Here is a 27,369-nt window from a genome sequence, read left to right on the forward strand (position 1 = left end):
TTAGTGGCGTTAGTAGTACTAGGGGCAGGGATCTGACTCGAGATATTAAGCAGCAGCCTTCCTGCTGCATACTAGAAAGTGGCAACAGGAGAGAATTATTAGCTCCGACAACTAGCTACAATAAAGGGACCTGAGCAAAGCCTCTGTACAGCTAGGTACCATATGTGTCACTCAACTACAGGAAACGGCCTTATCTAAAAGACAGCCAGAAAAGAAATCGACTCGCAAGGTGATCTCCGACAACCGAGCGCTCCATGTGACGTTGGCATTATTGCTAGGAACTGATGAAATGTGACGACTGGGGTGCCATCGGCTGTATTGCATGTGTGTCCACCGAATCTACATAAAAAGTCATGATGCGGTATATCGGGCGGCGGGGGAGCCCGCAGTCAAATAGACTATTATGGTGCAGGGAGGTAGGCTTTGGTGATCAAGCCTCGCAACCGGGCCCCTAAATTTGATACCCCCTCTTCAGCCACGATTGGTATCAGTTTTATCATTTTCACAAGTAGTCTGGCCCTGCTATCCTTTTTACTTTGTGGGCCTTTACTGTAATTTATTGCCTGGAAATCATAACGTAAATCTTGCCTAGTAAAAAAAGAAGAGCAACCGCCAGCATTCTCACCATCCAAAGTCTGTCAAACTAAGAAGTTCAGATAGCACTACATAGCTTGCTCGGTAGTTCCAAACTCGAGATTAGCATCTTTCATTACCCTTGTCATCATGTTGCGCAAGTTCCTGTTGCCCTCACGAAACCTCTTCAACCGGTCGCGGATGAGTTCTTGGCTGTAAACAGCATCGGGCAAGGCATCTGTGTGAACTCCGAGTGTTGCGAGAATGTCCTTCTTTTTATGCTCGGGCAAAGTTTCGTCCAACCTCTTCTGCATCACTTGGGCACAGAACACCATCGCAATGGCTTCTCGGGCTTCGTTGGCACATCTGTTTATCTCGTTGATGGCGAGGCCAACTGCGCAAGAGTTGTTAGCTTAGGCTTTCTGGCTCCAAATTGAGTGGTAAAGAGTTGCTTCGGTAAACGTAGGCATGTAGTTTCCAGCACACGGCAAGATACCCAATTCTCAAAGGGGTCGACATAAGTGAAAAGCAGGTCTTACACTCTCTAACTCCACTCTTCTTGATGAAGGCTTTCCCACGTTCTGCATCCATGAAGGAGTGTACCCCAACACCTGTTGCACCCCCCGCCACGAAGCCACCGCCGTAGGCACCCAATGCGACCCAGCCTGCGGGGTTCCAAAAGAGAAAGACGGCTCCGACCGCGATAACAGCAGTGGCAATCCCCGAGATGTTCCTGTTCGTATTGTATTGATTTATGACCGGGCTGTAGTCTGCTTCAAGTTCTCGAACCAGTGGTTGCGCTGCTTGTTTCAGCGCAGAGAACAGGAGTGCCCCATGGTGGGCATCCTGGACGAGCTCATACAGGTCCTGGTTGGAGAGAGCTGCAACAGTGTTTGTGAGTGCCCTAAGCCATAAGCGATAGATGGAGTTGAGACGAAAAGAGTGGGAGGGAAAAACATAGCATTAGGGTGATGGTGGGTGGGAGGTGGCCTTGAAAAGGAGACTCACTCAGATTATTTTCTAGTTTTGTTAATCTGCTCTCCACGCGGTTCGCAAGGCGCATGTATTCCGCGAAGGGTCCAGCGGCTGTATTCCAAGCAACTTGCAGATCCGCGACATCCCTTGGTGGTTGGCCGGCGTGATGCCCAATGCCTTCACGGAACTTTGCCCCCAAGTTAGAGATGATTTTTTAAAAAAAAAAAAAAGAAAGAAAAAACCTCGAAATGCGCCTTGTGGGTGGATGGAACCTGGGGGATATGTTGGAAAGCACCTACCCGTTGGAATAGCGCTCGCAGCTGGCCGAGCCGTTCTGGTACATGCACGTCCAAAACGTCGACGCCCCGTGCCCCTTGTTGAGTACCAGCCCGATTATTTCCATTTGCCTGATCTTGAGCGTTTCGATGCATGAGATAAAGGCTGACTATCGCAGCCAAGATCTCCAGGACATCTTCGGTAGTGCGAACGGCATCCTGTAACCTTGAGAATATGTCTGGTTAGAGGAAACTGGGACGCTAGAGAATAAAAAGGAATGGGAGTTTGAACACACCAAGACTGCGCTTCATTCGTCACCGCCGGGCTAGGAACGATAAAAGTGTTGACGCGGATGCTTAGCTGGTTCAGGTGAAATGCATGCGTGTACCGTGAGGAGAAATTCTCCGGGACATTGACCGGAAAGATGTTGAGGTTATGAGGAGTGCTGTTGATACGGACGAAGAACTGATAGATAAACTGTGGAGCAGTTTTGAAGAAAAGCTCCCGGACATCGGCCATGGGATTTTCACCTGGATCGTTGTACGCCCAAACTCGATGGCGGAATCGCACCTAGATATGGAAGGTGAGCTGCCAAGGACACCTCACGCATGATTGACTAGGAATTTGAGCAAGGACAGGAAGGGTTGTCTCACTTACTTCGACAGGAACATACTGGTCGTGGGCGCTCAGACCCGTGACCCCGTCAGCCTCAAATGGAATCACTTCCCAAGCTTGGAGGTTGTGGGCGCGGAAGAGGGAAGCGAGCCCGTCGTTATTCAAAGGGCTTCTCCCTTCAGCTCTATAATGCCATACTTGAAGGTGAACAGTTAGCGCTGAGGGGGGTTCTTGTGCGGCCCGGTCCTCAGCTATAACCTCCTCGTAGAGTGGAGGGGGCTGGCCTGACATGTTTCGACGGGGACTAAGAAGTGAGGTGCGCTACGCTAGCCAGGCAAAATAGTCTTGGCCAGGAATTGTTTCCCTCAAGCGGCAAGGATTAGTACGTGATGGATAGTATTTCACAATGGAAAAACGAGAGAATTCTGACACTCTTAACTGAGGCGGAGGAGTTGGGGGACCACGAGCAGAGCCTCATGGAGCGCAGCGGACCATGGCGGACCATCCAGCTACCAGTCCTGCCGCCATTGTCCGCATCTAATGGTTCCGAGGTTCTACGAGGCAGAATTAACGTCACCTGTAGGCAGAAGTGCAGATGTTGGTAGGCCTCCAGCCGATAAGGAAAACCAGCCTCTCTTCCCTGGACCAACAGGTGTGCTCTGGTCTCAGATGGATGCTATCAATCTTTTGCCAATCCAGGTGACTTGCATACAGAAACCCAGAAGCTGATAGGCGCCCAGTCGTTAGGCCAAATGGGCCTCATTTTCGTGGGCCAACAAATGTGCCGCAGTCTTGGATGGGTGGTATCTATCTCCAATCACAAACGCATTGGACTGCACCCCACGGACACGTCGTCTCGGCTGTGAGGAGGCCAGAAATCTGACCTTCTTCCAACCAACGAGCCTGTGGCTTGCGGCAAGGCGTCTCGTCGGCAACTCGGAAACCTAAAGATCCGACAAGGCATATGTCGAGAAAATCCCTCGGTGGTGTGCAAGAAATCTCCCCACAGCAATGCAGTACTTCATCTGAACATACCCAAACGCCAGAACGTGGGGATTTACCAGATCTCTTTTGGCATCGAAATATTCAAGTATCTTTTCCAAATTTATCGGCTCTTCTTTTTCTCGGCTTGCGGTAAAATGTCCGCCGACAATTCATCAAGACTCGATGAACCAGCCGAGAGGATGACTCTCCTTGGTCAGCGCAAACGGGATACTAGCCCAGCAGCGCTCGACGCGACCGTTGCTCTTGCTCGCCAAGGTGACTTCGTCTCCCATCGGCTGGAGGTCCTAATTTCCAAGTGTCAAACCGATGGCGAGATCGACCGTGAGCTGTGGGACGATTTGGAAATCCACCGTCGCTCCGCGAACACGTACATTGATCAGTACCTCGACTCTTTACAGCAGGTACACGAAGGGCGTCGCAATGTCTACGAGGTTGAAGATGTTCATGATGAGGCTCTTCCTACGGGTCTGTATAACAAAGAAATTATGGCGATAAAGGGATGCTAATCTCTCATAGTTGTAGACCTAGCTGTGCGAAACCCAAATTCAGGAGCGTCGTCCATGACGAGAGTTGAGTGGCGGCTCAAAATCTCCAGTGACAGTCTTGCGCGTGACCTGCTAGCCATGCACGAGACTCTCGAGTTTCTCAAGAGGAGAATTCCCAAGCCGAGCAAATGCAGTCGTTCCATCGGCGCGTTGTCGGTTTCCGCATCTATAGTGTGAGTATGAACCCAGATACCCCAATCTCTCTCGTCTTCTCACTCCAGGTGGCAAGGGCTTTCTCTTACATACCTAAACATAACAGGGTGATCATGTGGAGTGACTGGTACCCCGTGGAAGCACTGAGCCTTTTGACATTGAACATGGCCAGCCTTGCGGTCTACTACTCCTCGCCAGTAATGCGGGAATGGCTCAGGACGGAGTCTATCGAGCGCTACCAAGGGAAGGTTGAAGCTTTGCTGAGGCGTCTGAAGAAAAATGAGTTAGACGAAGAGGACCGGGAGGGTCTTTCCGGGATGTGGTGTTGGATGGTAGAACAGTTTAGGAAGTAGAAGTGGGAGGAATGTGTTTTTTGTTGTAGTTGAAGCCCGGCCCCAGTTGGGATAACTGAGGCAAAAGCTCATAGAAGTGGGAGTCAGTGAGACAACTCATAAAGTTAGCCTACATTTCTAGTCACAACGGAGCCCTCCTTGGAGAACGATTTCCATGTCACTTGGCGCTCTTATGTCAATAATCCAATGGTAGAGATCCGACCGCTGTGAAGCTTAACACGCAAGATTAGTTGATGCAAAAACGTTTTAAGCAGGGGCTATACAGCTTCATTTCTAATTGGGAATACGCCTATGGCGTCTTCAATCTAAGTGGCACTCTTCTTCGTCATATCGCTGTACTCACATGCATGCCCTCGTCGAGGGGCTCTAGTAGATGATTATCTCATCCCGTGGCTGCATTTCAGCACCTAGGTCTTCCTAGTGAGAATGGGCTCGTTGCTGGATTATTAATAGGGAGCAGGATATACTCGCTGCTAGGTTATTGGTAGGCAAAAGAGAACACGCACTCGACTGGTCCTCAATTCATAATGGGCTACTTCCTGAATGTGACAGCTCTAATAAGGAAACAACGAAAATCATGCATTCTCAACTGGGTGATAGGTTAGAAAATAGAAGATACAAGTAGAAGAAAACAAACATAAGTAGTCCCGCACCAGCTATTTCAACTTGAACACCCTCTTTGGTGGTTTCTCGTCTTGCTTGAGATCATGAAAAGCCTGGCAATCCAACCCATTTATCACGGCGTAACCCACAATCTCGTGAAACTCTGCATCAATAGGTCTGATCACCATCGGAAACACCACATCCTCAAGCATGACCACTTGATCCCCAACCCTGATATCAGTGACACCCACTCTCCCAACACCAGTAAGCCTCTGCTTCGTGAAGAAAATGGTTTGCAAGGGAATTTGGCTCGCTCGGTTGAAAAAAAATAGATCTTTGTCCCCTGGCTTCTGTTGATCCGGACTCTTGTCCGAGGGCGTATCTCTAGGGCCTGTCCATTCTCCGTCCGCGCCGACCGACGATCTGAACTGCTGGGCAATATGTAATACGGCCTTTACTCGAAAACGGACCTCCTCTTCAAATTTGCAGTCGGCAATTAGGGCCTGGAGTCCTTCGTATCTGGGGTTTGAGGAAGAAGGAATTTGCTTCGCATCGTCGTCGTCAACGGTAACTGGCGAAAACGGGTCAGGGACCTGCGCATCCAGAATCATCCAGTTGAACGCATCTGTGATGTTCCGGCTTGCCTCGTAAAAGGGCGAAGGTGCTCTTTTTGGGGTTCTCAGGTGTTGAATCTGTGCAATCAGATTCTTGAAGTCGCACAAGGAAGGCCAGAAAAGATCAGCCGGTGCCTTCACAAGAGACGCCTGCAATTCGTGGAATCGTGTAACAACTGCGAGTGTTTCTGGACGAAGCCTGGACGGGGTGCTAGATCCAACTTCCCAAGGAGGTTCCCGGTTGCGAAGGCTCACAAGCCTCTGAAAAGCAACCTCAGTCGAATCGAAGATCATGTTAATGGCGCCTTGTAGCGCTACGCGATGAATCGGCCTGTCCATGCTCCAGGTCCAGTGCCTCAGCTCGGACTTGGCTTTTAAGCCAGGCAAAGCTTCTGAGAGGGGGTGACGACGCTGAGGGATGTCCTGTTGCACAATTGCGGGCAGGATAGCCTCCAGCAACAAGAACTGCCGGGCGGAGTGAAGCAGAGACACGCCACCCACACTAAAGACATGGCTTACTGTATCTAGATAGTGACCACGGACCCTGAGAACGCCGCGGTAAATATCTAGAGGTTTCATTTGACGTTTGACGTTTTGCATACCATTCCCATTTGTCCGTGGCCGAAGGCGTCAAGTCGAAGTTGGTGGCACCTTTCGAAAAGTTGGGCACCCATGAGGGTGACTCGGGTGATAGCCTATTTGGATAGAGCCAGAATAGTTTCATGCCAATCTCGAACTTGAGAAGCCAAATAGCCGCCTTCTCGAAGAGGGACTCGGTGGTGAGGGAATAGTCTGGCCTGAAAACTTCTCGCATTGGCGTTCTCATGAAGATATAGCGGCCGAAGATGAGGTCCCGCGAGTCGGAGCATTCGGACAGTTTCGTGTCGGAAAATAGCTCGCTAAGGCTTTTAGGAGGATCATGCAACATTTGTCGCAGGGATAGGATTCCGATCATTTGCTTCAGGGGTTCAATGTACCCCGGATGGGAGCTCCTGCGATCACGCCAAGCCTTATCGACTTCCATCGCTCCAAACTTGGTGGCGAACGAGTTGCATTCATCATCAGATAGATAACTTGCCTTTGTGCAGACTCTGCCAAGGTAGAATGTCGGGTCCGCCTGCGGCAGAGCGAACTCTTGTTGGATCCAGATTCTGCTCCACCATTCTCTGCCATAGAGCGATGTGTGTGCTTCGAACAGATCCTGTTCCGTCATGCCCAGTCTCTCGAGACTAGTTTCAAAGGGTTCCTCCCGGTTCTCCCTGTTGAAGTATTTGAAGAGCGCCGCCTCGGCTTCGCTGGCTTCCCCCAGGTAGATTAGCACCCCTGACGCGAAATGGTATATACTGCTCATCCTGGCTACCTGATCGCTCTTCTCTTGGTCGTCGTCCTGGTTGATGCATATTGCGTCGACCCATAGCATCCGTGAGTCGTTGCGATGCCGGAAAGCGAGCAAGCACGCGTGAAGATTTGGTCTAATGTGCACATTTATACTGTTCACCTGGACGACCTGGGTCGGTTTGACCGAGGGCTTGCCCCAAGTCCATGACACAGCTTCATATACCGGAGATTCGGATTGGTCCTTGACAACCAAGTTGCACACCAGAGGATCGGCAGTGTCCCCCGGAAGTAGCTCTAGTAACCGTATAAGTGAATCGGCGCCATTTAATGGGAGTGCCTCGTAGATTGAGCCAGGAGGTACAGAGTAGCCTTTTGAGCAGCGGCTCGTCAGAGAGCTCGAGCCCTCGGCATGCTGGGCTTCAGCGATCATCGTTGCGGCTTGTTCTGCAATCGGTGACTCCAGGTGTTGATTGGACAAAGTCTCTGGGCCTATTCGTGGGTTAGCAGGCCCGAACAGAAGCCTAAGGTAGTCTCAGAGCTGACTGACTATACTTCCAACTCCCACTTTCAGACCTGCTAGTTAACTCGGCAAGCTGAATCTCCAAGGTTGCTTTGTGTCTCTGCAAGTACAATATGTAGGCTTTTTCATCCATATCATCCTCGGTTCCAATGGAGAATGGTTTCAGCGGCGGCTGAGTCCCGGTCCGCTGAATTGCTGTTGCAGCATATCGAAGCCAGACGTTGAATTCTTTTGCGATATCTGATTTCCCCGGTTCTGAAGGCTCTCGTGACTCAACCTTGAGGAATTTATAGGCTGAGCCATGGGCAACGGTGCCGAGGAAGTTGGTACGCCTTCGGGCATAGAACGATGCGTAGCACGTCGAGCACACTTCAACGTCCAGGAAGTCGAGACAAATGTGCAGCGGCAACGAGGAAATCTTCTGTGCACACATGTTGCACGCATTCCAGCTGTGGGGGCTGGAGACGGCAGAGACATACTTCCATTGAAATGCGATGGTCGCATTTTCGGTATTGCCAGCCCAAGCTAGCACTCTGCCCAGACCCCCCAGCATCACCGACACTTCTGCCATCGAGAGCTCCTGGCATATAGAGATGTACACCTTCGTGTAGCTGATCACCAGTTTTCTCTCCGCGGAGCCAGGGGCAGGATCGTGTTGCAATAGTTGACGGCTTCGTGCAGTGTAGACGCGAGATATCTCCTTGAGGAGGCGCATCGTGGCAGCGTTCCTGGGTCCCTTCAATTTCGAGTATCCCCGAATAGCCTTTCGAGCCAGCTTCCCGGCCTCTTTGAACTTGCCCCGGTGGGCTCCTTGGTGGGCAAGGACTATTGCGAGGGAAGATATCGTGTCGAGCGTATCCTCATGCAACCCCCCGGCTATGTGATCGAGTTCATGCTGTGCCGTCCGGAGGAGCGATTCGGCCATTTCGTATCTACCATTCTTTTGAGACAGTTCCCCCAGGGCCCGTATCATTAGCACTAGAGCGATACTGTCGGGGACCATGTGGCGCGTTATCGCGTCTAACAAATTGTTGGCAATGTCCCCGGCCGGGCTCTCATGACCAGTCTCCTCGTCTCCGGATGTGTCTTGATCGAACGTCTCCCACTTCAGGTAGGGTATGTCCACATCGACCTCGCGCTTGCTTGATGGCTGAAACCTTTTCTGAAAGGGCCTCCGCAGTAGTCGACCTAAGCTCGCGGGGAGCTGACGCAACGCCGTCGCATGTCCCGGCATTCTTTCCAATGACTGAACCAGGCTATGGAATGGAGACGCCGTTTCTAATGAGGAGCAGATGCAAGTTTATGCCGAAGCCACGCCTTAAAACTCAGCAGATGGTTACGTGGCGGGAGTTTATGACGTGTCCTGCGAGCACTCTCAGTGGCTGCTTATGTCGGCACACTATCCTCTCAGAGGAGCTATAGAGGCTCAACCCTGGTCCTCAGCTGAACGACCGCAGCCGGGATTCTAGCACCTGATTGATGGAAGACGATGCATGGCCCGCGTGGTGGAGAGTTGAAAAGCACGTCGCAGCCAATGGCAAGTCAGCTTATGCAGACAAGACTCTGATTAAAAACAGAAGCATCTCTTTGCGTGCGGGAACGGCGAGCACCTACCAGATTCCCAAAGAGGTTGGGAGTGTTGTCATTTGGTAGGCGAATATTCTTCAACCCTTGCTTTATATAGAAGATGTTACTCCGGGACAGTTCATACTGATTCTCGCCCATTCAACGAGAGCTTCTTGGGATCCTAGGAAAGGGCTGTGAAGCTTGTATCTTGGGCGACGTTGAGAGTCTCGATACTGCAAACAATTTCTCCATCGCTGGGCTGCTCTGGCTTGGAAATCTTCAGAACGCGTATAAACTTGGAGCCTGGTGTACAAGGCAAAGGCGGTAGCTAATCTCTTGGAGTGTCGGTGTTTTGCATTCTGAGCTAATACTCATTGGATCCGAATTATTGAACAAGGTTCAGAGAGCGTGATACAACAGAAGAGCCCAAGACTTTATTCAAGCTTTGTTGCTCTTTTTCACCCGTTTCAAAACTGCACGTCTGCCTGGCGAGGCGTTCCGGAATGCACACCCAACGGAGCGGAATAGGGGCCCAAGCTTCGTGACTCGACTACTTTGGTATGGATGTTTTTACACTTTCCCATTGCTTGTAGGATTACGGCTTTTTTCACAGCCTGCCGTTGCTTGGCAGCTTTGGCAAGGAAATCAGAAAAATTCGGCATGCCCGGTCAACCTAGCAAGGCTGTGTCACAGGCTTACAGCCCCAGTTGATGGTCTCCTTGAAGACGTGACCAGGATGTAGAAAGATAGCCAAAGAAATGAAGATAAGACAAAGGAAAAGTCTCAAGTTTAAATTACGAAGAAAATAAGACCCGGCCACATAATGGACCAAGTTCGAGGGACTACCGCTGAAGCATTGTTTCCCTTGTCTTCAGTCTCATTGGAACTTTCTGTTGCTTGCGCGTCTGTACTCTTTGGTGTGGTGTTTTCGCTGCTAGCCGTCGTGCTTGCGCTGGCGGCTGTCGTGTGTACACTAGCAGCTATGATAGTGTGCGCCGTCGAATTCATTGTCCACGTAAACGTCGCACCGCTAATGGGGCTCGTGATGGTACCGGCAAGGTTGGTCATTGTCGTGTGGGTTCCGTTCTTGGGGAACTCGCCCGGCTCGTAGAACTTGGCATCATTGTTACCAGGCAGCGTATAGTTGTACTCTGTATGGCAAGTGCCGTTGTCGAATTTGCACTTAAGCCACTTCTCCCAAGCACCACCCATCAAGGAGTGGAAGAAGGAGTCAACACCGAGGTAGTTTGGGTCCATGTCTGGACAGATGTTCCAGTAGCTAGTCACATGTATCGATTAGCACAAAGCAGGGTGAGGTCAAGGGGGATGACTTACGCAGACAGTGCTGCACTCCAGCTACAACAGACACAAGCCGGGGCGACCTTGGCCTTTAATTCAGCCGGAGACAATCTTTCCCACGCATCCGATGCCCCTCCTTCACAGTCATTCTGCTCCTCCAGCACCTTGCCGACAGTTTCAACAACTTTCGCCTTGTTGCAAGAGCAAGAATTGGGCGCATCAACGGGGGCAGGGTAGAAGGGAAACCCCTCCTCTGGCTGCTCGTCGCAGGTCTTCAAAACCCATTCGACCGTTTCCTGGTACTCGCAGCTATAGACCTGCTTCTCTTAGTATTCATGTTCATCCGCTTCATGTCGGCAGAGACTTGCCTGGTCCCAGCAATGCGTCAGAGCGCAGTCCATTTGGCTGATGCTGCCCGCGCACAAGCAGGTATCTGGAAGGCATTCCTTTTCTCTATCGGGGCAAACCGTTTTCACGCAGTTTGGCTGTTCCGCATCCACTTTTTCGACACACTTTTTCATGCCAGACGGATCTACGCAACGAGCTGGATCGAGATGGCTATATGTGGCTGCCAGTGCTGGAGTAGCCACCAGAAGGCTGGTAAACAAAGGAGCGACTATTTTTTGAAGCATCGTAACGAGTGTAGAAGTTTAATGACGGCCTTGGTACTCAATCAATGTCTACGGTGGACGTTGAGGCGATTATATGCCTCGAAGGATTGAAACGTTTGGGCCTTGAAACTTGACATTGTCCCCTAAATTTGCAAAGGAAATAACCCATTGTCAGAGCGAAACTTCAGTCATTGGCCAAGACTCATAATGGAAGCCAACAGAGCAACGCGCAGACCAAGGTCGCCCCATTTTGCATTACGCCTGAAACACGCCTTCTACCAACACGTTCGGCCATCTCCAGTTTCAGCGGGTGCCCCAGATTACTGAGAAATCTCACCAATGGAAACTGAGAAAAAGTGAAGACGATTTAAGCTTGGTGTCAAATATTGAATCAAGGAACATGACCATAATTGGCGGTAGAGAAGTGGAATTGAGACGCCACCAAATGACAATGGTGCAGCTCTAATCTCAGCCACCCGCGGATCTCAGAGACGAGTCACAACTTGTCCAATTAAAAAATCAGGAGGCTGGAGGCGGGTACAGCCAATCCGCCAAAAGCCGTTTCCCGCGCGGTTGGATGGTGTCGATCCAAGGGACTGGGCGCTTAACTCTTTGCTTTCGAAGGCTCCCATAGGGAATTGTCTCTACTGCTAAAGCACTAGCTCTATCGGCAGCTAACTAGGTGCGGCCACGTTAAGACCTTATCATATCTCAAATACTTAAGCGAGTTCCAGAGCTGCCCATACAGGCCAGTCTATTATTTTGTGCAGAGGTGATTGTTTCTTGCAAGCCCGTTAAATCTATGAATCTTGCCATTATGCATAGCCAGGCTCTCGCCGTCATGTTTGATCGTCAATCTGTGTTATGAGTCGCTACAAAGCCTCGAGTTGAGATCTTAGCCAGTTTCATCCTAACTTTCCACGTGCATACTGTCGTTGGTGAAATGCATGGCATCAATCATCCCATGTTTCGCGAGGTATGCAGGTTCAAAGAAGGTTCATCAAGACCGTTGGGCCCGCATTCCAAGAGTCATCGCCTACTACAACTTGTATTAAGGTTCAACCACCATAGTTCCGGCAAACCTTGTGGTATCCTTTCAATAGAATTTCTATATAGAATTTCTATCTGGTCTCTGTATTCTCTTTTCCAGTTACATGGGTAGACCTAGACCTGGTGAGATTATTTGGCTGACGAGCCCTCACCCTGGAGTTGGTGCGCAACTACTTGAACCGCGATGCAAATCTTACTTGTCAAATATACCTGGTCTCATTGAGCATATTTCAATTTGTTTCGTCTTGCTCTAATACTCAACATCGTTGTATATATAGCTGAGAAATAGAATGGTGTTTGTACAAATGAGCCTCAGCTCTCCTTGCATTTATTTGAGACAAGCCACATGAGACAGCATCGGCACTTTGAGAAACAACAGCCGCATAATGTTTCATTCACGACATGAAACTGCATATTAAGACATTCAATATACCCTCCACAACTTCTCTATATCAGAATGATTATCGTTTGTTTCGTTCCATCAACGATTGTCCCTAGGGTAGGTAGCTGACGACTCCTCTGCGGGGAACACACATCGGTTTCGTCATTGGGCTCTAACCCTGACAGGGGATCCCTTACGCGCGGCGTGGGGTCAGGGAAGCCCACATTGATCGAATCGATGGGATTCTGCTACGTGGGAGGGGAAAATGGGTCGGTCGGGCAACGCTGTGCCGGGACATTTTACGATGGTGGCTGGATCTGGGATGTGATCCATGGATGTTTGTTGTACATACAGATACGGGGTTTACGCCCAACCACCAGAGTGCAGACTGTGACTGTTGGGTGCATGGAAGAATCCTTTTCAGCCTCTTCTCTTATGTGCATTGCTGGAAATAGACGGGTTCGGAAGAGGAGAAGGCATCTACGCATTTCAATGGAGAATCACGGTCTGTTGCGATCCTGTCACGATGCTGTCACTCGCAGTCTTCACTTGAAAATTCACCTTGACGTCTTCTCTCCATGCAGTCAACAAAAGTCACGCCATGATCAGCAAAAGTAACAGGTCCATCAGGCTACGATAAGTATGCATGTTAGTCTCCTCGATCGCTTCAAGCCGTGGGGAAGATGCAAAGTGCGTGGTCGGGACAAACAACAATCTCGATGGATTTCGCCCCTGCCCCCTCTCTCAAAAATTCCTGCCATCGGAGCACGGCAACTGTACTAAGGCATTGTTCCATCATCGGGGAGGGGTTCCTTTGTTGGCCGGGAGCAGGTTGAAGCTGCAGGAGAAGGACTTTTCTCGTATTCTGTACCAAAATAGTTGGAGTTTACTGGGGCACACACCCACAGGTGATGCTGACGTCAAGAGGAGGAGGAGAGGAGTTGAAGGGCATTCTGGAGACAGGAATAATGTGGTAGAGAATTGCAGAGTCTCGATATTTACTAAATACCATTATTTTAAAATTGTTTACAAACAAAATCTCATGATGAATCTCGTGAGTATTTACCGGGAAACGAAAGACTCGAGATCTTGTCATCCATGGATGGGGTTTCTAAGAATAGCGGGCAACACACGATCGGAGCCTGCAGCCTATCGGGCGCACCGACCGCCGCTTTGTAACCTGCATGTGAATTTTTGACAGAGGATGCCAAGTTTCCGTGCCGTTCTGGTCTGGCCGTATTTCCGGCTGGTTGTGAGCTGGCGTCATGATACGATTTGAGCCAAACTTTCTTACGACTGGCGGAAATGCCGTGCTTGGACTCGGACGGTTTGCATCTGTACAGCTCGTCTATATTTCTGCTTTAGAGTTTTCACGCCGTGCGAGTGTGCGCACGTGTAAAATGCACGGCAAAGTCTTGTCCTGTTGCTTGCACCACCAGCAGGGACATCGAGACAAGAGACATTGTCGGCCGGCCAATCTGTTTGTTGTGAGACGATGCACCTGCCGATCAGTTCATGTTACGTTGTACCATTCACGCAGGAACCGAGAGCTGAATGCAGGAACTCGTCTTGTTCAATCTCAGAATGTGTCTCTCCAAGTCCAAGTTTGGGCGTCAAGACGACAAGAGATGACCTAAAACGTCCACATGAAACAAGTCATGCTTAGCGACGTTCATCTCTTTCAGCTCAACCTGCACAGAGAAACAGAACAAGAAACGAAGCCCTCGTAAAGATTCACACGTTGATTCGTTGAATGCTTCAGAGTGGAGATGACTCCTTGTCAAGGATCATGTCGCAGCCGACGGGATACGACGCCGACAAGAGGCTCAGGATGCACAACACCAAGTGAATTGCCGCCTACTCTGCTTACCTGATGAGTGTTAAAATAAACAGGGCAAGGAACAGGGCAAGCCAGCGTCTCGCCCTGCAAGATTCAGCTGGACCAGCCATTTTTACCCGCAGATACGGCGCTTGGAGGGATCGTCCCTCGGCCGACAAGTTGTGTGCGAGATTTTGGTAGAGAGTGGGGAGACAAAAAAGCGACCCATGAGAAGGAAAAACCTCGTGTATGTAAGGCAAAAAAAAGGACACCACCAATGTACGTGGTTTGTCCTGGCCCACAGAAGAGGCCGGCCCCATGGACAACGAGCGCGTCTGTCCCAGGGGAGCCGGACAAGGGTTCCTTGACCAATCACGACGGAAACTGATCTGATCGCAGATCAGAGATGCCCATATTTAGCGGCCGAGTCAGATCATTTCACGCTGGCTGATAGGCTCCAACACGAGCGGCTGCAGTAGCCAACCCCCCTGTTCACGGGCAGTCGAAAAACGAGGAGGCGCCTTTTTAGAAACATTTTTAGAACAACCAAGAAACCGTTGCATGCTCCCGCAGCCTATCAAACGCCAAAGACAAGGATACGCGCGCTTGTCTCCCAGAAAGAGGCTCCGGACCATGCTTGCCTTTTCCCGCCTCATCCGTTAACGTGCCCGTCTCTTAGCTTCTTGGGCCTCGCAACATGGCCGGTCGCGCGTTGGGTATACCGCTTTGGCAGGTCTCCAAGTCCCACCGTAAACTGCACCTCGTCCAACCGTTCCTATTCCTGTCGTCTAGCATGACATCACGCCGAACTGGGGTCATGATGGAGACGCGCCCGTATTGTATCCCAACGACACTGGCTGGGTCGAGCTGTCACCAAACGGACCTATACGAGCGACGCAGAGAAACAACAACATCTGAGGGTGCTGCCCAAGTCACCTGTCTGCTATAAGAGAGGTCCTCCGTTTCCCTCCAAACCGATCTTGTTTCTCCAACCGACTTTCGTTCAAACAAAGCCGCACTCGTTTCATCTTTTACATTCGCTACAGACCAATTTCAGCTTCGCCCTACCAACATGCAGGGCTTTCTTCTGCTCGGCGCCGCAGCCATTGGCCTGGCCAATGCTGCCGCCGTCGAATTCCCCAAGAGGAACTACGACAACGTTCCCGGCAACCCCTACAACAACATTCCCCAGGGCTACACCACCTCGACCGTCTACGAGACGCAGACTTTTACAGTTACTGACTGTCCCGATGATGTCCCCGACTGCCCCAACGCGCCTCACGTCACCACAAAGACCATTGCTGTCTCGACCACCATCTGCCCCATCACCGAGGTCGAGACTCCTCCTGGTTCCGTCTCCGAGGCTTCTACTGCATACGTTCCTCCTACCTCGTCGTCTATCCCATATGGACCTCCTCCCGTGGAAACCAAGCCTACTACCTCTTCGGCTCCTCCTGCTGAGACCCAGCCGAGTTCTTCGGTCCCTCCCGTAGAGTCCGAGTCTTCTTCTCTTCCTCCTGTGGACACAACTCAGTATGGTCCTCCTCCTTCCGAGACTAAGCCTACTTCTTCTGCTCCCGAGACTGTCCCCAGCAAGGAGACTACTCCCTACGCTCCCCCTCCCGCTGGATCTACTGAGGCTACTAGCTCGGTTCCCTCTGTCGAGACTGAGTCTTCTTCGGTTCCTCCCGTTGAGACTAAGCCTACCACTACTGGCAAGCAGAGCACTACTCCCTATGCGCCTCCTCCTGCTGGATCTACTGAGGTTTCTAGCTCTGTCCCCTCCGTTGAGACTGAGTCTACTTCAGTTCCTCCTGTTGAGACCGAGTCGACTTCAGTCCCCCCTGTTGAGACCAAGCCTACCACTACTGGCAAGCAGAGCACTCACTATGGCCCTCCTCCTTCCGAGACCCTGCCTGCTACTTCTGAGGGTACCACCGAGTTGACCACTTCCACTCCCAAGCCCCAGACCACTGGCTGGACCACCTCAACTGTCTACACCACTGAGGTTCATACTGTCACCTCTTGTGCCCCTGAGGTCCCCGACTGCCCCGGAACTCCCCACGTGACCACCAAGACCATTGCTGTCTCAACTACTATCTGCCCCGTCACTGAAACTCAGCCTGTTCCTACCGGCAAGGGCTCAACCGACTACCCTCCTCCTCCTGTCAAGACCACCACCAAGCCCGGCGTCTCTACTGAGGAGATCCCCAGCTCGTCCGAGGGTGTTCCCAGCTCTTCCGAGGTCCCTAGCTCTTCCGAAGGCGTTCCCACCACTTCTGAGGGTGTCCCTACCACCACTGGAAAGTATCCTCCTCCCCCCAAGTCTTCCACCAAGCCCGGTGTTTCTACTGAGGAGGTTCCCACCACTTCCGAGGAGGTTCCCACTTCGTCTGAGGCCGTTCCTACTACCTCTGGCAAGTACCCCCCTCCTCCCAAGTCTTCCACCAAGCCTGGTCACTCCACTGAGGAGGTTCCTACTTCCTCTGAAGAGGTTCCCAGCTCTTCTGAGGGTGTTCCTACTACCTCTGAGGGCGTTCCTACTACCACTGGAAAGTACCCTCCTCCTCCCAAGTCGTCAACCAAGCCTGGTGTCTCTACCGAGGAGGTTCCCACTTCTTCTGAAGAGGTTCCCAGCTCGTCCGAGGAGGTCCCCTCTACCACTGGCAAGACTTCGTCCACTGGCAAGTATCCTCCTCCTCCCAAGACCACTGGCTGGACCACTTCCACTGTCTACACCACCAACGTGTACACTGTGACTTCGTGCCCCCCTGAGGTGCCTGACTGCCCCAACACTGCTCACGTCACGACTGAGACCATCGCTGTTTCCACCACTGTCTGCCCCGTGACCGAGTCTGTCACCGAGACCACTGGCTTTGAGACTGTCACTCGCCCCACTGGCACTGAGACTGTCCCTGAGTCTGAGACCACCGACATCGAGTCTGCTCCTACCACTTCTGGCACTGAGGTCGTTCCCACCACCAAGGCTACCACCAAGGTCACCACCGAGGTCACCACCAAGGTCACCACCGAGGTCACCACCAAGGGACACTCAACCACCGAGTGGACTACCTCGACTGTCTACACCACCAACGTGTACACCATCACTTCTTGCCCTCCTGAGGTTCCTGACTGCCCTGGCACTCCCCATGTCACAACCGAGACTATCGCCGTGTCCACCACTGTCTGCCCTGTGACTTCGACCACTGAGCTGCCTCCTCACTCTACCAAGACGGTTCCTACCAAGCAGGGTACCACTGAGGTTCCTACCACTCTCATCACCTCGACTCCTGGTGTTCCCACCACTCCTGTTCCCACTGGCCACAACACCACAGCTTATCCTCCTCCCGTGCCCAGCGAGTCTAAGGATACCACTGAGGTTCCTCCTCCCAAGCCCACGACCACCGTCAAGACTGGAACTACTAAGGTCCCCCCCAAGCCTTCGACCACTGAGTGGACTACCTCGACCGTGTATACCACCACTGTCAAGACCATCACCTACTGTGGACCCGATGTGCCCTACTGCTCTCAGCCTCCTCATGTCACCACTGAGACCATCGCTGTTTCCACTACGGTTTGCCCTGTGACTTCGACCGAAGAGGTGCCTCCTCCCAAGTCTACCAAGCCCACTGCTCACACCGAGGTGACTCCTCCCAAGACCACCGGTACTACTGAGGTTCCCCCTCCCAAGGGCACCACCGAGGTCCCTCCCCCCAAGGACACTACTACAGTTCCTCCTCCCAAGCCAGTGACCACTACCGGCTGGTCCACCTCTACCGTGTACACCACCACTGTCAAGACCATCACCTACTGTGGACCTGATGTGCCTTACTGCTCTCAGCCTCCTCATGTCACCACTGAGACCGTCGCTGTTTCCACCACTGTCTGCCCCGTCACTTCGACCTACGTCCCCCCTAAGTCCACTGGCCACACCGAGGTCACTCCTCCTAAGCCTACTGGACACACCGAAGTCACTCCTCCCAAGTCTACTGGCCACACTGAGGTTACTCCCCCCAAGACCACTGCCCATGTCAGCGTCGAGACCACCACTCACTTGACCACCTCGACTGTGTACACCACCAAGGTCCGAACTGTCACCTATTGCGGTCCTGAGGTCCCTGACTGCCCCAACACTCCTCACGTCACGACCGAGACCATTGCTCTCTCGACCACCATCTGCCCCGTGACCATCACCCGCGAGGTTACTCCTCCTCCTTACCAGACCACCAACGGTGTTCCTCCTCAGCCCCACACCACCAAGGTCGTCAACCCTCCTCTGCCTGGCAACTACACCCAGACTCTGTACACTACCAAGCACTACACCATCACCAAGTGCCCTCCTGAGACCCCTGACTGCCCCATCGGCTCGGTCACCACCACCATCTATGCCACTGCCACCACCTGCATCCAGAGCTGGCGACCCACCACCAAGGTCACTCAGCCCACCACTGTCATTCCTCCTCCCCACGGCAACAACCTGACCTCTACTCTGTACACTACCAAGCACTACACCATCAGCAAGTGCCACTCTGAGGCTCAGGACTGCACGGTTGGCAAGACCACCACTATCGTTTACGCTACCGGCACCACCAAGATCCAGCCTTCGGTTGAGACTCACTACACTGTCCCTGTTGTCGAGACTGAGACTGTTGTCCCCACCAAGCCTGTTGAGACTAAGCCTGCCGAGACTGAGACTGTCATTCCTACCAAGCCCGTCGAGACCAAGCCTGTCGAGACTAAGCCCGTTGAGACTGAGACTGAGGTTCCCACTAAGCCCGTGGAAACCAAGCCTGTCGAGACCCAGCCTGGTGTTTCCTACTCTGCTCCCCAGCCCGTCAAGACTCAGCCCGCCTACACTCAGCCCACCTACGAGCAGCCTTCCTCCCCGGCCCAGCCCGCCGAGTCCCAGTCCGCTCAGACCTACTCCGCCCCCGACCAGCCCGACGGCTCCTACCCTGCTCCTCTCGCCGCCACCACCGAAGAGTCTGACGACGGCGTCGAGGAGAAGACAGTCCCGGTGACTGGTGCCGCTGGCCGCCTGATGGGTAACGTCGAGGTTGTCCTGGCCGCCGCCGGAGTTGTCGCCCTTCTCCTTTAAAATGTCTTTTGCATACTGCTCTTCGGCTAGAGCTATGACGATTACGACTCTCTCATCATCACATATTGTCTATTCACGGAAATGATTCATCACAAGAGTACATGACGAACGGGTTTCCCAATTTTCCTTTAGATTTATAGTCTATTTCCTTTCCTTCATGTCCAGCCTTGCTTTTTTTTAAAAGATTGTGTCAAATATTATGCCGAGTATCTAGATTAGATTAAATAGCTCTCCTTCATTAATGTCATGAACTTACGGCATCTTTTCTCATCGCATTGCACTGTGACTTGTCTCGATTTGACTTTGAAATCTCTCCCATCTTTAAGACTCCGAAGCCTTGAGCACTTGAGGGCTTGTCTTTAGCTTCGCAGAGTGCTACCCGAGTCTCTGTACTTCTACCGAAGGTGAAGCTATTCCCAGAATCCTCGCGTGTCCGGCTCATTCTCAGAACCAATCAATTCACTCTCCAATGACCAGCGCTGTGATTTGTGAATGCCCTCAAGTGGGGACTCAAGTTGCACCCCCACACCATCGTCTGTCTCACGCCGCCACGATCGAACTATCGACGCCACCATGATCCATTGACAGGTGTGCATCTGCTGTTGCAACCTATAATTACAACGCTGGCATTAAGACCGGTTAGTAGCGTTGGTAAGAATTCTGGTGCTAGAATCTGTCAAAGCCTTCGAGAACCTACTACCGCATTATCTCTTCATCCAAGACCCGAGGCATTGACAAGCGGCCCGAGAGATCCGATCGGAGCTAGATACCGAAAAGGGGACAGGGTTGAAGCACAACCGAAATTACATGATGCATGGAGGTTGGCGCTTCTACGCCCAAGCGAGGTCCACGAACAGATCCACGCTGGGCAATGGCTTCAGGCATTGGCTTTGAATTTGACGCTTGCAAACTCTAGAGTTTTCCTCCACGTGTTAATTGACATTTTTAAAGTTAATCGGACTGTAGCTTCAGTCTATCGTCTATTAGCCGTCGATCGTCAATATCAATTTTCGCTAACAGCGATCTTTCAATGCCTCAAAAACACTGCGTTTCGTTCTTGTTTGTTCCATTGAGAGAAACAGGGTAGCTGTCAAGTTTCTCCTTCATCCCTTTTTCCTACCCTACTGGCATTGCGGGCTAACTCGGAATCGCTTGAACAATGCGAAACGAGATCTCTCCTTTCCCCCGCGCAACCCCTTAGGGACGACCCTTGCATCCTGACCAACCCCTGGCGCCTCACCTAATGCAAGGTACCAGTGTCGGGATGCTTCCCTCTTTTGCGACCTTGGTCGCTTTGCTGCGGCCAAGGTGAATGCCAAGTGCTCATTGACGGATAAGGAGTTGAATGACGTGAGAAATGCCCAATGGATATTTGGAGAGGAAGCGCTTCCAAGTGTTTTGCCGATGCGATATCTACAGACTCGAAAGGATAAATGCGTTCCTCCTATGGCTTCACTCAACTCCTGCAAGCCCTTGCTTTGTATTGAGGCTGACAAGGTATGCTGCGTTGACCGTACTTCGAGAACCAACCGGATGGTGATCCAGGGTCCCATCACAGGCCACTAAATACAAGCTTAAACAAAGTCATGAACCAAGTTTTTCCATCTCCTAACCCCATTATAGTTACTCCCTTGGCGGCACGTCAACGTGTCTCAAGACAAGATGAGATTCGAGCAAAAATCTTTTACTCCTTTGTTTCCGCCGCCCGTACCTGAAACTCGGCTAGCTTATCCAAGCTGGTGGTGGACTCAATCTACTGAATCTTGCCAATTGCCGCGCGCTTGGACTTGCGTTGAGGCTTGATACCCCTGGCGTCTTGGCCCGGCGCTGTCGCCCAAAAGAGTCGCCGTCTCCACGGAGATGAGACGAAACGTGAATTCCACCACTCTGAATTTAGTTTCTCCCTGGCAGACGAAACATGTTCAACTTCTCCGTTTTTTGCAACCTCAGAGGCAAAAACATGTTTCTCAAAGGTATATAAACAGGTCGTTATGGCCGAGTTGAGTGTTGTGTTCTTCAGCTCTGTCTTTGCATCCCAAGTCTCATACATTCTTTTTTTCCCTTTCCATCATTCTTCCATTCTTTTCTTCACTGCGTGAAGCTGGTTTATTCCTCTCTCTAACTACAACAACTTTTTGACCAATTACAATCACTTTTTCACTCTTTCCAACCAAAAACAATCGTCAAGATGTCTTTCAAGTCCGCTGCTGCTCTTGTTGGCGCTTTCGCCGCCACCGCCCTCGCCCACGGCACCGTCACCGGTATCAAGGTCGACGGAACCTACCACGGTGGTTACAAGCTGGACTACTACTACGCCAAGCAGAACGGTGGCAGTGTCCCCGAGATTGCTGCCTGGTCTGCTGAGAACCTGGACAACGGCTTTGTCGCCCCCGATGCCTACAGCACCGTCGACATCAACTGCCACAAGAACAGCGCCCCTGGTGCTACCTCTGTCTCCGTCAAGGCTGGCGGTGAAGTGGCCTTCGAATGGTCAGCCTGGCCAGAATCTCACTTCGGTCCTGTCTTCACCTATGTCGCCAAGTGCGCTGGTGAATGCTCTGCCGCCGACCCTGCTACTCTGAAGTGGGTTAAGATCGACGAGGGTGGCATCGACATCGCTGCTCAGAAGTGGGCTGCCACTGATCTCATCGAGAACAACAACACCTGGGTCACCACTGTCCCTAGCACCCTTGCCTCCGGCAACTACGTCTTCCGCCACGAGATCATCGCCATGCACGGTGCTGGCGAGACCAACGGCGCCCAGAACTACCCCCAGTGCTTCAACATTGAGATCACCGGTGGTGGCTCTGACAACCCTGAGGGTGTCCTGGGTACTGAGCTGTACTCTGCCACTGACGCTGGCATCAAGTTCAACCCCTATGGTGAGATCAAGAGCTACGAGATCCCCGGCCCCGCTCTGTACGGTTCCGGCTCTGGTTCCGGCTCTGGATCTGGCTCCGGCTCCGGCAGCCCTACCAGCGTTACTCCCGCCATCCCTGCCAACACCACCGTCGCCACCCCCGTTGTCCCCGAGCCTGAGACCCCTATCTCTGCTCCTACCAGCCTTGTCACCTCCGTCGTCGCCCCCGCTGAGCCCACTGCCACCTCCGTCCAGGGCAACGCCGCTAGCTCGGCTGCCCCTGAGGCTCCCGTTGCCACCCAGCCCGCCACTGAGGAGCCTTCCGAGCCCTCTGAGCCTACTGAGTCTTCCACTGGCAGCGGCTCTGAGCTCCCCGAGACTTTCACCCTCGACACCTTCATTGACTGGCTCCGCGCCAACGCTGGCTCCAAGAAGGCCCGCCGCCACGCTCGCGCCTTCTTCTAAGCTGCAGCTTTTGAAAGATTTTGAAGCTGGGTTGTCACTTTGACTTCCCGGCTAGGAGAATTTGTTGAAGTGACATGTAAATTACATTTCAGAGACTTTCTGTACATAATTCAGAGCCCAATATACTACTTGCATAGCGTTGTCTATGCTGTACATTATCATAATTTGTTCTCATAGTGTCTGCAAGTGAACTCAAAACTGAACGCTCAGGTGAACATGTCACTCTCCAGGAATTGTCCAAGCCGTGAAGATCGTACAGCCCAAGTTCTGTATCTGTAGTCTCCACGTAAGAAGCTCTGTTTCAGGCCCAACCAGAGGCACAGTACCAGGTCCCAAGAGAGAGCACTGACACAACTGTGTTTTGTTGCTGTTGTAGCTGATGATGTCTTTTTTGAAGACGCCATCGAGGAAAAGAACGTTAGATAAACTTGAATGGCATCACCTAACTTCATAGCAATATTGGCACAATAAACTCATGACCTTTGGCAAACATCATCCTTAAATGCACCTAAAATTCCACTGTATCTCCACTCTCTCTTATGACTCATCTCGTCTAAGCGGTCGGCAGAGGCGACACTCTGTGCCGCCAACATACCTCGATAACCTCCTACTCGGGGGGGGATTTTGAGCCCCCCCCCGAGTACTAGCTGTGGAGCACCTAGTCAACCAGGTAGATATTGGAACCGAACACCCTTTTCAAGCCGACATAGAACACATCACTCCCTGCGATAGGTTACAGACGAAATGCTTGTTGAAATTCTCTAATTAATGAAATGCCACAGGGCTACGCTTATGCGCTCAAGGTATCTTCTCTATCCAAATTCATATCCAAGACGTTGAGTCTTGGCTCGCTAACAAAATCCAACATCTATTGCTTTTCCAAGTTCCCTGCAACCATGGTCTCATCTCTCGACTGCTTCAAGAAAGGCACCAGCTTGGTACCGCCAGTGCCCGTCAACTCCTCTCCAGCCTTTCTTGACGAAGAGCTTGCGAGGTTTTGGGGTCCTTCCTTGCTTCCTTGTCGGGATGGAAGGATGATGTATCTTGTGACGATCTGAATGTGCTTGTTCCGGAACTTGCTCAGTGCGTCGGTTGCAGATGTGAATGCTTCCTGGAGGCGGTGCTGTCCCTCTGTTGTAGGAGGTAGGAGGGCCAGTTCCCGGATGCTTCCCATGCGGGCAATGTGCGTGAGGAAACGGCGGTGAGGACCGGGCATGTACTCCTTGACAATATCGTGGTAGCTCTTCTCGCCCTTGACCTCGGTATTGTTGCCGCTCGTAATGTGCTCGACACCGAGCACGATATCGAAGAACTGGATGAGAGAGCTCTGTCCGTTGCTTCCACCCCGCAAGTGTCTCCATTCACCCTTGCCGTCACCCTCATCGTAGAAGACACCCCTGGGTAGACCAGCAGACTCCATGTTCTTGCTTCCAGCCAAGAAAGGTCGGATCTTGTAGTAAAAAGTCATTGGGTCGCACTTTTCGTACATCCTTTCGAGAAGCACACCAACGCCATCAATGCATTCTTTGAGTTCCTGAAGAGCAGAGACAATGACGTCGTAATCTCTTGTCTTGACAGCCTCAAGAGCCTCCATCATGCGGGGGATGATGCCTCCAGCTCTGGCCTCCATCGCTACACTGATGAGCAGGAACCATGATTCAGACTCGGTTCCGGTAAATGTATGAAGGGTGTCAAGTTTGCTGAGATCGGAAAAGTCGTTGCCTGAGCAGGAAAAGTTCCAGAGGTTGGCGGCGGCGTATGTGAGAACAGGGGGGAGTTCGAGATGCTTCGACACTTCGAGGAAGGGGACTGTGATTTGTGGGGGCAGGATCTAGGAATTGTTAGTATATCACAGTTAAAGACGAGCCACATTTTTTGCTTACCTGTGCGGGCTTCTCGCCACCCCAGACATAGGCATGTGTCAGGAAAGCCATGATAGAATATGCTCTTCTCCACTCTGGTTCTGACCGGAGTCGGTCCGTGGAGAGAACGGGCAGTTGATCAACTGCTCTTCTAATGCCATTTTCGACCAGAGCTGGAAGGTGCTGGATGATGAGCTCCCAAGGCTCATAGTAGGAATCTGGTAGTTGCCTCAGAGGGCTATGCTCTGGGAGAAAGGCATTGCTGGACACAGCAAACTCCTTCAACTCGGCCGTTGGCTTGATCCGAGGGATCTGGTGTGGTACTGCATGAGGCGACATTGTAGCTGGTGTGGTACAAAGGCGATGTTGTGTAAAGTTGTGATACTAGATCAAATCGAGAGCGGGAAGTGGCGTCTTGTCTTTGTTGGACTTGCAAGTGATGGTGTTGAAGAACAATTAACCAAATAAAGCGTCGACATCAGGTCTAAAATAGAGTTGTTTGTTCCCATGGGGCGGTCATTGTTTCCGTCTCCGTGTGTGATCCGCCTTGTTCTCGAACTTTGCCCTGTTTTCACATCCGCCCCGTTCCTTCATCCGCCTTGTTCAGCCGTGTTCTTGCACATCCGTCGCCCGGTTCTCGTAAGAAATGGGTCCCGCATCTTCCGTTCCGGCATCATGCGGGCGATTGAGAATGACATCCATTGACCAATCATCTACTGCATCTTGCTCAAAATGGACATGGTGACGTCCACTTTACGGGGCGCGGAAGACGGAACTTCGGATGTGGGTCTTCCGTGCTTCCGCTCGGGCGTCTTTGAAGATACCGGAAGCGACCGAGATGGGGCTCGACGGAACATAAAGTGATTTCGCAATCCCATGCTTCCAAGGCCCAGTCGTACGATTCCATCATCAGCCATTCTCAAGTCACTCTTACTACCCTTACACTACTACCACGCTCAATTCACAATGGAGTTGTCAGGATTCGTCGATCGTCTACGGAGCGGAGCCTCCCCCAAGTTCCCGCAAGATGCCAATTCGTTAGAGTTTGCCCGTCATCTCGACTCTCAGGACAAGCTAAGCCATCTTCGGGATGAGTTTGTCATCCCCACAAAGAGATCTCTCAAGAAGAAGGCCTTGGATGGTTCGATTCCCTGTAAGTAGCCATGTCGAGTCAAGCCTTGAGACTAGCTGACCCTTTTTAGCCCATGGTGCCTCTTCTAATGGCACTAACGGTACCAATGGTCACAGCAATGGCCACAACGGATCAAGTGACGACTCAGAGCAGTGCCTCTACTTTGTTGGCAACTCTCTTGGTGCTCAACCCAAGGCTGTCCGAGAGTACCTCAACGCTCAGCTCGAGACATGGGCATCCATTGGTGTCAACGGCCACTTCAGCGCAATGGGAAACTCCCCGTTGACGCCCTGGCAAGATATGGCTGAGGATTGTGCTATCAAGTCTGCCGATATCGTTGGAGCTTCTCCTAGTGAGATCGTCATCATGAACACCTTGACAGCCAATCTGCACTTCTTGATGGCCAGCTTCTACAAGCCCAATGAGAAGCGTCACAAGATCATTCTCGAGTGGAAGCCCTTCCCCAGTGACCACTACGCCATTGAGAGCCAGGTTGTCTGGCATGGACTGGACCCTGAGAAGAGCATGGTCAAGATTCACCCTAACGATGATTTCATCATCACGACGGATTTGATCTTGTCTACTATTGATGAGCACGCTGAAGATACTGCTCTGCTTCTCCTTCCTGGCATTCAATACTACTCTGGCCAGCTCTTTGATATCCCCCGAATCACTGCCTACGCCCAAGAACGGGGAATCGTTGTCGGCTGGGATCTCGCTCACGCTGCCGGAAATGTCGAGCTGAAGCTCCACGACTGGAACGTTGACTTTGCCTGCTGGTGCACATACAAGTACATCAACGCTGGCCCCGGTTCCATCGCCGGAGCTTATGTCCACGAGAAGCACGGCAAGGTCGAATTCAAGGATGACTCTGGCAAGCCCACGTACCGACCCCGTCTGATGGGCTGGTACGGAGGTGACAAGAGCGTGCGCTTCAACATGGACAACAAGTTTGTGCCTACTGTCGGTGCGGGAGGTTTCCAGCTTTCCAACCCCTCGGCTATTGATCTGGCTAGCTTGTCCGGTGCCCTCTCCGTCTTCAACAAGACAAAGATGTATGAAATCCGATCAAAGGCTCTCGTTCTGACTGCCTACGCCGAGCATCTCCTCGACCAGATCATCTCTGAGTCATCCGATGAGACACCCCTCTTCCGCATCATCACACCCCGTGATCCCGCACAAAGAGGAACCCAGCTGAGTGTCCTTCTCAGAGAAGGTCTGATGGAGAGAGTGAGTGAGGCCCTGGAGGAGAACGGAGTCATCTGCGATAAGCGAAAGCCCGATGTTATCAGAGTTGCTCCTGTGCCTCTGTACACGAGGTTTGAGGATGTGTGGAAGTTTATGCAGGTGCTGAGGGGGGCACTGAGCCAATGATTTTCACGATACCAAAGACTGTAGTGTTAAAATAATGAGCAAGCAGTAATGATTCACTTGAGATTAGAGAGCTAGGAACCAAGATGAACTGTGATTTCAGGCCTAGCCCTATTGTGCAAGTAAAGTCGTGACATAGTCACCGCTAGAGATACCCATTTTCGAGACATCTAGTGCCCTTGCCTATTCAAATAACGTAGCAAACCGTACGTAGCTACACCCGGAGCTGGCAATAGACCAGACCGCGAAAAGGATCTGTCTTGTCTAACAGTTCGGACCGTTCT

General features: G+C 51.8%; 9 protein-coding genes across 9 annotated transcripts; 4 read left to right on the forward strand and 5 right to left on the reverse strand.

The window, feature by feature from the left end:
- Positions 1 to 662: 662 nt before the first annotated feature.
- Positions 663 to 2,730, reverse strand: NECHADRAFT_101759 (uncharacterized protein; the record flags this gene model as incomplete). The annotated part of the gene is made up of 6 exons (XM_003041679.1): positions 663 to 967; positions 1,113 to 1,454; positions 1,582 to 1,735; positions 1,848 to 2,049; positions 2,120 to 2,394; positions 2,482 to 2,730. The coding sequence occupies 6 exons, from the start codon at positions 2,728 to 2,730 to the stop codon at positions 663 to 665; spliced, it is 1,527 nt and encodes a 508-aa protein (XP_003041725.1).
- A 746-nt stretch (positions 2,731 to 3,476) lies between these two features.
- Positions 3,477 to 4,737, forward strand: NECHADRAFT_101760 (uncharacterized protein). Its single transcript, XM_003041618.1, has 3 exons — positions 3,477 to 3,909; positions 3,967 to 4,162; positions 4,249 to 4,737. Exons 1-3 carry the CDS (start codon positions 3,579 to 3,581, stop codon positions 4,493 to 4,495), a joined length of 774 nt encoding a protein of 257 aa, XP_003041664.1. The 5' UTR covers positions 3,477 to 3,578; the 3' UTR covers positions 4,496 to 4,737.
- A 284-nt stretch (positions 4,738 to 5,021) lies between these two features.
- Positions 5,022 to 8,804, reverse strand: NECHADRAFT_101761 (uncharacterized protein; the record flags this gene model as incomplete). Its single annotated transcript, XM_003041680.1, has 3 exons — positions 5,022 to 6,214; positions 6,315 to 7,539; positions 7,598 to 8,804. 3 exons carry the CDS (start codon positions 8,802 to 8,804, stop codon positions 5,152 to 5,154), a joined length of 3,495 nt encoding a protein of 1,164 aa, XP_003041726.1. The 3' UTR covers positions 5,022 to 5,151.
- Positions 8,805 to 9,925: 1,121 nt separating this feature from the next.
- NECHADRAFT_49773 (uncharacterized protein) lies at positions 9,926 to 11,067 on the reverse strand (the record flags this gene model as incomplete). The annotated part of the gene is made up of 3 exons (XM_003041681.1): positions 9,926 to 10,318; positions 10,504 to 10,760; positions 10,800 to 11,067. The coding sequence occupies 3 exons, from the start codon at positions 11,065 to 11,067 to the stop codon at positions 9,926 to 9,928; spliced, it is 918 nt and encodes a 305-aa protein (XP_003041727.1).
- A 2,190-nt stretch (positions 11,068 to 13,257) lies between these two features.
- NECHADRAFT_85360 (uncharacterized protein) lies at positions 13,258 to 14,428 on the reverse strand (the record flags this gene model as incomplete). The annotated part of the gene is made up of 5 exons (XM_003041682.1): positions 13,258 to 13,343; positions 13,381 to 13,479; positions 13,545 to 13,813; positions 14,001 to 14,111; positions 14,349 to 14,428. The coding sequence occupies 5 exons, from the start codon at positions 14,426 to 14,428 to the stop codon at positions 13,258 to 13,260; spliced, it is 645 nt and encodes a 214-aa protein (XP_003041728.1).
- Positions 14,429 to 15,301: 873 nt separating this feature from the next.
- NECHADRAFT_101762 (uncharacterized protein) lies at positions 15,302 to 19,655 on the forward strand. Its single transcript, XM_003041619.1, has one exon. It carries the CDS (start codon positions 15,370 to 15,372, stop codon positions 19,393 to 19,395), a length of 4,026 nt encoding a protein of 1,341 aa, XP_003041665.1. The 5' UTR covers positions 15,302 to 15,369; the 3' UTR covers positions 19,396 to 19,655.
- A 1,949-nt stretch (positions 19,656 to 21,604) lies between these two features.
- Positions 21,605 to 22,318, forward strand: NECHADRAFT_19032 (uncharacterized protein; the record flags this gene model as incomplete). Its single annotated transcript, XM_003041620.1, has 1 exon — positions 21,605 to 22,318. A coding segment is annotated over one exon (714 nt), but the record flags the coding sequence as incomplete, so codon positions are not given.
- A 1,270-nt stretch (positions 22,319 to 23,588) lies between these two features.
- Positions 23,589 to 24,921, reverse strand: NECHADRAFT_85363 (uncharacterized protein; the record flags this gene model as incomplete). The annotated part of the gene is made up of 2 exons (XM_003041683.1): positions 23,589 to 24,551; positions 24,604 to 24,921. The coding sequence occupies 2 exons, from the start codon at positions 24,919 to 24,921 to the stop codon at positions 23,589 to 23,591; spliced, it is 1,281 nt and encodes a 426-aa protein (XP_003041729.1).
- Positions 24,922 to 25,548: 627 nt separating this feature from the next.
- On the forward strand, positions 25,549 to 27,088 carry NECHADRAFT_49794 (uncharacterized protein; the record flags this gene model as incomplete). The annotated part of the gene is made up of 2 exons (XM_003041621.1): positions 25,549 to 25,735; positions 25,785 to 27,088. The coding sequence occupies 2 exons, from the start codon at positions 25,549 to 25,551 to the stop codon at positions 27,086 to 27,088; spliced, it is 1,491 nt and encodes a 496-aa protein (XP_003041667.1).
- Between the last annotated feature and the right edge of the window lie 281 nt (positions 27,089 to 27,369).

This window comes from Fusarium vanettenii (assembly GCF_000151355.1).
Source record: "Fusarium vanettenii 77-13-4 chromosome 10 genomic scaffold NECHAsca_43_chr10_1_0, whole genome shotgun sequence".
Lineage (NCBI taxonomy): Eukaryota > Fungi > Ascomycota > Sordariomycetes > Hypocreales > Nectriaceae > Fusarium > Fusarium vanettenii.